The sequence below is a fragment of the Ciona intestinalis genome, chromosome 9, assembly GCF_000224145.3.
Source record: "Ciona intestinalis chromosome 9, KH, whole genome shotgun sequence".
Classification (NCBI taxonomy): domain Eukaryota; kingdom Metazoa; phylum Chordata; class Ascidiacea; order Phlebobranchia; family Cionidae; genus Ciona; species Ciona intestinalis.
In genome coordinates, this window is record NC_020174.2 from 5,677,888 (window position 1) to 5,686,264 (window position 8,377).

General features: G+C 35.1%; 2 protein-coding genes across 3 annotated transcripts in view; one reads left to right on the forward strand and one right to left on the reverse strand.

Moving 5' to 3' along the window:
* Positions 1 to 205: 205 nt before the first annotated feature.
* LOC100180880 (hyccin) lies at positions 206 to 3,815 on the reverse strand. The gene is made up of 11 exons (XM_002129312.4): positions 3,433 to 3,815; positions 3,103 to 3,340; positions 2,728 to 2,835; positions 2,351 to 2,490; positions 2,128 to 2,281; positions 1,797 to 2,022; positions 1,667 to 1,724; positions 1,522 to 1,598; positions 1,369 to 1,457; positions 934 to 1,126; positions 206 to 710 (listed from the first exon to the last, which is right to left on the reverse strand). The coding sequence occupies exons 1-11, from the start codon at positions 3,657 to 3,659 to the stop codon at positions 424 to 426; spliced, it is 1,797 nt and encodes a 598-aa protein (XP_002129348.1). The 5' UTR covers positions 3,660 to 3,815; the 3' UTR covers positions 206 to 423.
* A 191-nt stretch (positions 3,816 to 4,006) lies between these two features.
* LOC100176980 overlaps positions 4,007 to 8,377 on the forward strand; it is a 9,942-nt gene continuing 5,571 nt past the window's right edge. Inside the window, exons 1-8 of one of the 2 annotated variants that reach the window (XM_002127016.5) lie at positions 4,007 to 4,137; positions 4,457 to 4,567; positions 4,783 to 4,871; positions 5,306 to 5,443; positions 5,765 to 5,860; positions 6,379 to 6,538; positions 6,821 to 6,918; positions 8,014 to 8,121. In XM_002127016.5, coding sequence (XP_002127052.2) covers positions 4,128 to 4,137; positions 4,457 to 4,567; positions 4,783 to 4,871; positions 5,306 to 5,443; positions 5,765 to 5,860; positions 6,379 to 6,538; positions 6,821 to 6,918; positions 8,014 to 8,121 — 810 coding nt within the window. In that variant the 5' untranslated portion in view covers positions 4,007 to 4,127. The remainder of the gene's footprint in view (positions 4,138 to 4,456; positions 4,568 to 4,782; positions 4,872 to 5,305; positions 5,444 to 5,764; positions 5,861 to 6,378; positions 6,539 to 6,820; positions 6,919 to 8,013; positions 8,122 to 8,377) is intronic. The other variant, XM_026835778.1, reaches the window with a different exon arrangement.

Below are 8,377 nucleotides of genomic sequence, written 5' to 3' on the forward strand. Positions count from 1 at the left end.
ATGGGACACCTTTGCATTGTATTTTCTCGTTCCACTTGGCAGTAAACAAAGAACGTTCAAAGAATTATAAAACTCTTCCATAGACCGTTGTAAATTGAAAAACACAATAATGATATTTGGATATTACGTGCTAAAGGTGTCCCGTCTTCCCCCACCCTACTGTATATTAGTTTTGAAAATTCATTGGGCAAAGAACAGTCCAAGATTCATTGCACATTTTACTAGGATTGCATGCACAAAGAGTGATAGTTCCAACAACAAGCATGACTACGGTACAATTTACTATTCAGGAATATAGCACAACATAATAACAGCTACATAGAACACAAAAATGATTTTAGGTCAGTTTATAATAATTTGAACTACATAACAATGCCATCACAGTGAAGATGTAGAATTGGGAACAAAATATTTCATTTGATGTTACATTTCTGTGGTGATAGAATCCATGTCCTCTTCTCTGGATCTTGCATCCGGAGGCGCAAGGAGAGGATGAGACTCCGTTGCCTTGGTGACCACAATCTCGGGGTTAATGAGTTTTGCTTCCATCCCTTTTTTTGATCCGGATCGTTTAAGATGTGAGAAAAAATCCTTGGAATCAGAGTCTTTGCTTGCTTTGCGAAGAATCTTGACTTTGGATCTCTTGGTTGATACCTTGGGGCTGTCAGTGTCAGTGGTTGGGGTGGTGGTTTTCGAGTCAGCCACGATTACTGTAACGAAGAAACACCCATTTTATATTTTTAGATATGTCGAAAATAATTTTCAAGCATTTTCTACTAATAATCAGTTTACAATTGCCAACATGACACCTGAGAGTCGGTTATGATTACTATAATAAAGTAACACATACTGCACAATACTACGAACTATATTTTGTTTTGATGATCAATTTACAATTGCTAACATGGGATGAATTTGAAACTTAAAACAAACCTTTGAGTGATGTGTCCGATATACTTTCGCTCTTCGTAACCTTTCCCTCCTCTTTGTCGCCACCATGCGGATCTTCAATACTCAGTTGTTTGAGCGAGGGAACGCTTGCCGAACTGAAGCGATTCGACTTCGATCGATTCGGTGTATCTCGCAACTCAATTGAGGTTCCTGAAGGACTCCTGGTTCGAACTCTCTGTAACAACATATTGCATATGTGAGTAAGCTTGAACACTTATTTCTTTGGGCAAAATTTGGCCGCAATGTCCTTTCTCAAAAAGTACCTCACCCATATGGAACAGAAACACCAATTTCACTACCTAACCCTCCAATAACAGAAACAGGTAGCAAAAACTGTGTTCTCTAAATTTTAGTGGAGAATATTTGTTGGTGATGTTGTACTTGAATTATGTTCAAAAAATAGAAACGCATATTCACCTCATCATCATCGTAACTTGTATGCGGCCATTTCTTTGCCTTCTTCTCTGTGTTGGTACTGGTGGCTGGGGTCTTTAAAGATTTGTCACCTTAGATTAAGGTTGGGTTTACATGTACATGTTCAATCTGATACACAGTGTAGCTGGTACTTACCACTTGGGTTAGGAATGTTCTTTTTTAACTTTGACTTTAACAGCTTCGATGGAGATACGGAATGCTTGTCTATTTTACTACAAAATGTAATGGAAGTTGAAAAATATGTTGCAAATAGCGAAGGGTAAAATTCTTTACTACCAACCTGTTACCATCACTGTCTAATGTGGACTTCTCAGTGGATTCCTTGCTTGGAACTGGATCTAGAATATAGAGGGGTCATTTTTCAATGTGACAGGTATATACACAAGGTTGGTGTTGAAATGAATGCATACCATCGCGATGTAAGCTGTTTGTGAAATCTCCAGAAACTTCTTCACTTGTGTGTCGCCATTTGTGATCTTTGATTGACATGGCAGTCACTGCATGTCTGGAGACAGAACTAGACGAACGGCCAAGGATAGGGGTTAGCTGTGTAGGCAAGCCAAGAGGGGAGTTACTTAGATGCTGCTCATTCTCCTGGTTGGTTGAGTTAATGACAGCATTGCAGAAAAGTCGGATCTAAGAAATTAAATAAGTAATGCTATTGATTTCATCGTGTAAATAGTTAAGCACTTGGTAAAATATGTGTATTATGAGTGGTAGGGAGATTAGAAATAGATATACCTTTGGACACATCTCATAAGTCCCCCATTTTGAAGCGGCTTCAACAGCATTTACTGCACTCATTCTACATCCATTGTATAAAGCAAAGTATACAGAACGTAGAATGGTAAGCAGGGCGTTTGATTGTATCTGTACACGACGTGTGTCACTGTTCCTGAATTTAAAAATATAAATAGGCTATTACTTAAAATTTCATGAATATCAATCAATGTATTTCTTGTACCTTTCTTCATTTAAAAAGTTGTTATGCCATGGGAACCCTTGGCTTGAAATTTGCATGCATATTTCACAGACTTGCAGCAGTGAAGTGATTGGTAATATTGCCACATAATCAGCATAACATGACATCATCACATTAATAACCTGAAGAGGCAGCGTATGAGACAATATATATATGATAACAAAACAAACAATTGCTAGAAAAATGTGTTCACACTTACAATACACTTGGTGCGACAACATATATATGCATATGATATAATACAGAAGGTGTCCCATCTTTTAATACAACTATACCCTAACACGATTTTAATGGAGGCATAGGTTTCACATCGTGAGATTGACCAAGAAAACAGTTTTAAATTATTCTCAAATTCTCACCTCGCTCCTGTTTTCTGGATAAATGTTTGTGTGTGATGTCATAAGTGGAAGTTTGATAAAAGTTCTTCCATGATTGCCGGAGTTAACGGTGTATTCAGAAAATGGATACTGGGGGGGGGGGGAGATGTGTCAATGATTATAAAATGTACCATTAAAATGATTTATAAAAAATAAACTGTGTCACTACTGTCACTTGTTTTTTAAGACAAGTTATAGAAAAAGAAGATTGATGATTAGTGCGCTTGTATCTAGCCCAGAGTTCAGGGGTTAGAGGTTTAATGCTGATACCATTATGGGTATATTATGCGTATTTATAACAAGTGTTGTAGCACCACCACCCATGGATAAATAAGTTAGATTCATTCAACCACTCACTGCCATAGGATCATGGTATAGACTTGGGTTTGATAGATTTGGCATTTCCATTTCATAATGTTGTTCGACGTTCTCTTTTTCCACTTCTTCACAAATAAGGTTATAAATAGCAAGGAGACATGTCCCAATTGACTGCTTGCATTTGGCAGCGTTCTCATGGCGTGAACAACAGGCCAGTAGGTATCCACCAACCAGGGCTGGGAAGAAGCTCACTGCATGAGTTTTTAACTCCGAGACCCTGGCAATAGAATATCGTTAACTTAACTGTAAAATTGACAATGATTTGTAACATTTTTTACTTTCGACAATTGTATTTATAAATTTTTTTACCCGCTTCGGTAGAATTCAAAAAGTTGGTGTGTTGCTGGTTGGATAAGTTCGACTAGTGTATCATTTTGAAAAGCTGAGACAGCGAATTTAAATGAAACAAGAACCGCATCTTTTTCGTGGACCTTTTTAGCGTACGTAATAATCGCTGTATCGGGCAAACTTTTGAATTCCGACAACCACTCTTTTAAAACTTGCTCGTGCTGAGCTTTTGTGAAACTCGTGCACATCCTGACTTTTTAAGTGAACTAAACTGTTTCATAAATTTAAAGTGAAAAATTTATGCTGATATTAATAAAATACGTTAAAGATTTCTGTTATCATGCATTTATGTTTTGCTTTTTGCTTGAGTGAGCACAACGTCATGTGAGTTCAAAACATGTTGTCAACACTTTAAAAATACAAAATTTGTGTTAGTTGTAAGCCGTATTTGTTCATTTTTTACCAGCTATAACCCTGTTTAAGATTAAAATATGTTTTTAAATGCAATTTAATACATTTTTGTAGCGTAATATTTAATTATTTTGCAAAAGAACGGGAGCTTTTTAATATGTATTTTGAACTGGCATCACTGTAAATAGAAAAAACTTTGTTTTCCTCTATGACGCAATTTCTACCTCGAAAACGTAAGTTATTTTCTGCCGTAGGCTTGTGCCGGAAATCACGAGTTAACAAGATCAACTTATCATTGCTGTTTCATGACTCCAGGTTAGTTTGTCTTTCATACAGCTATGTGTTTAAACTAGATTAACAGTGTTGATGATTTAATACTCTAAACTTTCATTACACCCATCACACCGCAACACCGCCACCGGTAGTGCGCTTGGTTTACATAGAGCATTAGCACACAATTCTAAAAGCTCAGACCCCATGCCAATGTTTGTTTTGTGTGAGTAATCCGGCAGATCCTTTCTGTTATAATTCAATTACATTTATTTTTTCCTGAGCTTGTTGTGCTTGTGCTTAAGAAACGGATGACTAAGACAGTACTTTAGTGACTCAGTTAGATATCTGTCTTTCTTTCTAGAAATGCTTTACCTAGACCACAACAGATTAATGGCTTGCGATCAAAATTATAACTGCTCCGACAGAGGAAATTGTGAAAATGGGATATGTGTATGCCAAGTGCAATTTGCAGGTGGGGCAGTTTAGCTGTGTCTAAATTTATACATATTTAGATATGTATTATTACTATAAGGAAAGGGAAGCCTATCGAATTTGAGTAAATATTCGTATAAATAAAGCGCCAACTAAGATGTATAACCCACGTGCCAGTGGTGCCACATCCATAGGCTTGACACATTGGCCTTTCTTTCATTGATTTTTTTTCATTGATGCTAACTTTGTTTCTAGGTGAAAACTGCACCCAAGTAAATATTGGATATGCAGCTGCATTTGGAAGTATTTTCTCCGTTCTTGCGCTTGTCAGTATTGCGCAGTTGGTAAGTTTTTTAATATGTGGCCTACCTAATATGTTTGATAATATTATTTAAATAAATTTATTTTAAATATCAGTGCGATTTGTCATTTAGGTATTCTCTTTAATTTTACATGTTAATGAAATTGGTATTAACTTGGTTATTGTTTGTTTTTCTTCAATTTACTACTTGATTTCTCTGGACATATTTAACAACATTTACTTTTTATTAACACAAGTTTTTTTTTGTTCAATCCTTTATAGCAGGACTCATTTCTAGTTCATACATGCTTGGGTAGATGTTTTTTAGATTTTCTGTTTAAGTTAAAAAAATACTCTTCAAGGCACAGCACTAATAACAAATTAGAAATTACGTTTATCTTAACATTGCAATTACATTATAATTTTGTTTGTCCAATTTCACTAATGGCAATGATAACAAGTATATTTTCCAAACAGGTTATATGCATCTACACAGAGTATAGAAGACTCAAACATCCAACTTTCAGATCTGTTTTCCGCGTCACCACGCAAAAACTTCTTCATGGATTAGTAATTGCTGCATGCATGACAAGGGTCCTGTTTTTCTCATTGCAGGCAAGCAAATAATAAGTTTGTTTATGCTTACTTTCTTGCTTTGTTTTCTTATTAAATTACAGGCAGTAGGTGTATGGATGTAAATATTGTGTTATAGTTTATCTGTACATGCATGTGTCACAATGTTTATGTTTATCCATTACATGTTTTGTTGGCCTTAGAGAAGTATATAAATTGTAAATCCCTTATGGTCTGTAACTTATATATAGAATTACAATTAAGTTCCTATTTTAATATAAACGTGCATACTGTTTCCACAACTCTTGTATTTTTTTCCCAGTCTAAAGTAACAAAATGTAATAAGTTTTTATTATTTTTTAGGGTGTGATTCCAGAAGAATGGATTCCACCCATGGAGAGTGCTTACCACCCATTCCTAATTACTGGGCTGTCATTAGTGGTCTGCTACTGGAGTGAGGTGAGCGCATACCTGTTTATTCAGACATCATTTCTAGCTAAACTGCAACAGATCATCATGTTTGCATGTTTATGTTTTCATTTGTCAAGTTGATTTATGTTTCCTGTTGTGGTGTTTCAACAAGCTCAGTCACGAGTGTTTTGGGCACAAGACTGATTCTCATGTTTTACTATGAAGCGTGTGACCGTACCAGTATAGACGCGCCAACATTTGATGTTTGCTTTGCAAGATACGTGACTTAAATGCTGTTTGCATACCATCTCCTTATAAATTACTTCATACTCTTCAGACATCAGAGCTGAGAAAAATACCTTTCTGTCAATATTGTTTCTGTCAAAGACTCTTAACCGTTTATTTGAGTAATTTGCCCTCTGTGAAGGTTAAGCCCTGAAAAAATCATAGTTATAATTTATTGTAATCAACATATATATTGTAAAGCTGAAAAAAATTGATATTGAAATGTACAAGTTGGAGATCATCAACATCAACCGTGTAACTTTTAATGTATTTATTTCCAGGCTTTTTTCATTGAAACTGCGAGCATGGAGGCGTCACGTCGCGCACAGTTTCTTTCTAAATCCCTCGCGGCATTTTCGGTGTTTAATGTTTCACTTTACATTCTCCTTATCGGTTACTTCGTTGCCACGGGCATTGGTTGTTACTCAGGACATAATCATGGTAAGGTTTTACTTTTAATGACCAGTTTGTATAACAGCTTTGTTTAATTACATGCTAATTGATAAATTACACTTATCAATAGATCACTATGTATAATGAATAAATGCAGCGCTCATAGATGTTTAGAATAAAGTAGCGCATGAAGCAATAGCTGTGTATTTAATTTTAACAGTTTGATCATAACCTGATCATTTTAACCAGTTTAATTGTTTCATGTTATTATACATAAAATTTTTTATAATATTAACCTTAAGTTACAGACATATTTTTTAATCCCTACAGGTGTATGGATACATGGGGCCTTCCAAGCTTCGTTTGCGATTCTTCTCTTTGCTGTGTATGTTATTTTCCTTGCTATAGGAGTGGAAATATTTTTCAAGGTAGAAAATTGGGACATAATGTTTGCATCTGTAGTTATTTTTGTGCTCTTATGCTTTTTAACACCTATACATTTACTCTAGTCTAGAATTCGGTAAAGGTTTAGGTAAAAACAAGTATATTATATATATATATATATATATATATGTATATATATGTATATCGTTTTTGTTAAATACTATTCTGCCTGGTGTCAGTGGAACAGAGTGTCTTAGTGGTTACCACCTCATAAAAATATTAATACACATAACAACATCCTGCTCACTGCTTCCAATTGATTACCAATAAGCAATTGTGATGTCATACATGACAGTCTGATTCCGGTAATTGCACCACCTCCAGCAATTTGGTAGGTTGTGTTTTCCACTGTTTGACAAATAATACAGAAGTTTTGTTTTATAACTGTTCAACATTTTTTTAACTGTAGGAATATAATATTCATCTTTAAGTTTTTAATCAACCAAAAGCAATGTTATGTTTTACACACAATTATTGTCCATTGTATACTATACCCACAGAAATAAAAAAGAGTAGGACGCGCAACTGCTCAAAACCGTGATATATTATTTTTTTCTATTCACGTGACCGCCAACTCCGTCCCCATTTCCCTTCGTCTCCATTGTAAAAGATAGGCGCATAGTATTTTTGGAAGGTTTTAGCTGTTTATTTTAAAAACTACACCAACTATTCAAGTTTGTTAGGCCAGTTTAGTTATTTGGTACGTTAACGCTTACAGTTTACCACTTGTTTAGGAAATTTAATTATTTAAAAAAATTAATTAAGAATTTCAAACAAACGGTTTTTTAGAAATATATATATATTAGAAAATAGTTTTTTTTACACAATAACTTTAAATTAAGTCAAAAAACGAAGAAAAACTACACAAAACGTCATCGACTCCATTGGCTACAATAGTAAACGGGAACGACCCGCAAACGAGAGACAGTGTATCGTGCTCTCTCCTTTGCCGACATTGGAGATGCGCCTTCTATTCTTTTTTATTTCTGTGACTATACCTTAGTGACTTCCCACACAGTAATTAACAAACCAAGCCTTTTAGACAAGTATATCTTTCTCATACATATTTATAAACTTAGGTTAAAGGTGCCTTCACCCTCTCCAACAATGAAGGTCAATCGAGTTCTTCAGATGAATCTGTCAATCACCGTGAAGTGTTCAAGTCACGCCTTGCATTAGTATTCCAGGTCTGTTGTTTCAGAATTGAATTCCCTGGCCAGTGTAAAGTAACTGTATTGAATTTTGTGAACCTTGCCCTAACATATATAGTGCTCATGAGTCATGAAGACTATTCTCGTAAAGGAAAAATGGAAACAAAAAACGTAACAAATTAATGTCAAATCTAGCGAATTGTATTCTATGAAATTTCGCCTAAATTGGCATCATCAGTCTCTTACTCAAATAATCCTTAGTATTGTGGGTTCAATTTTCCATTGTAAAAAT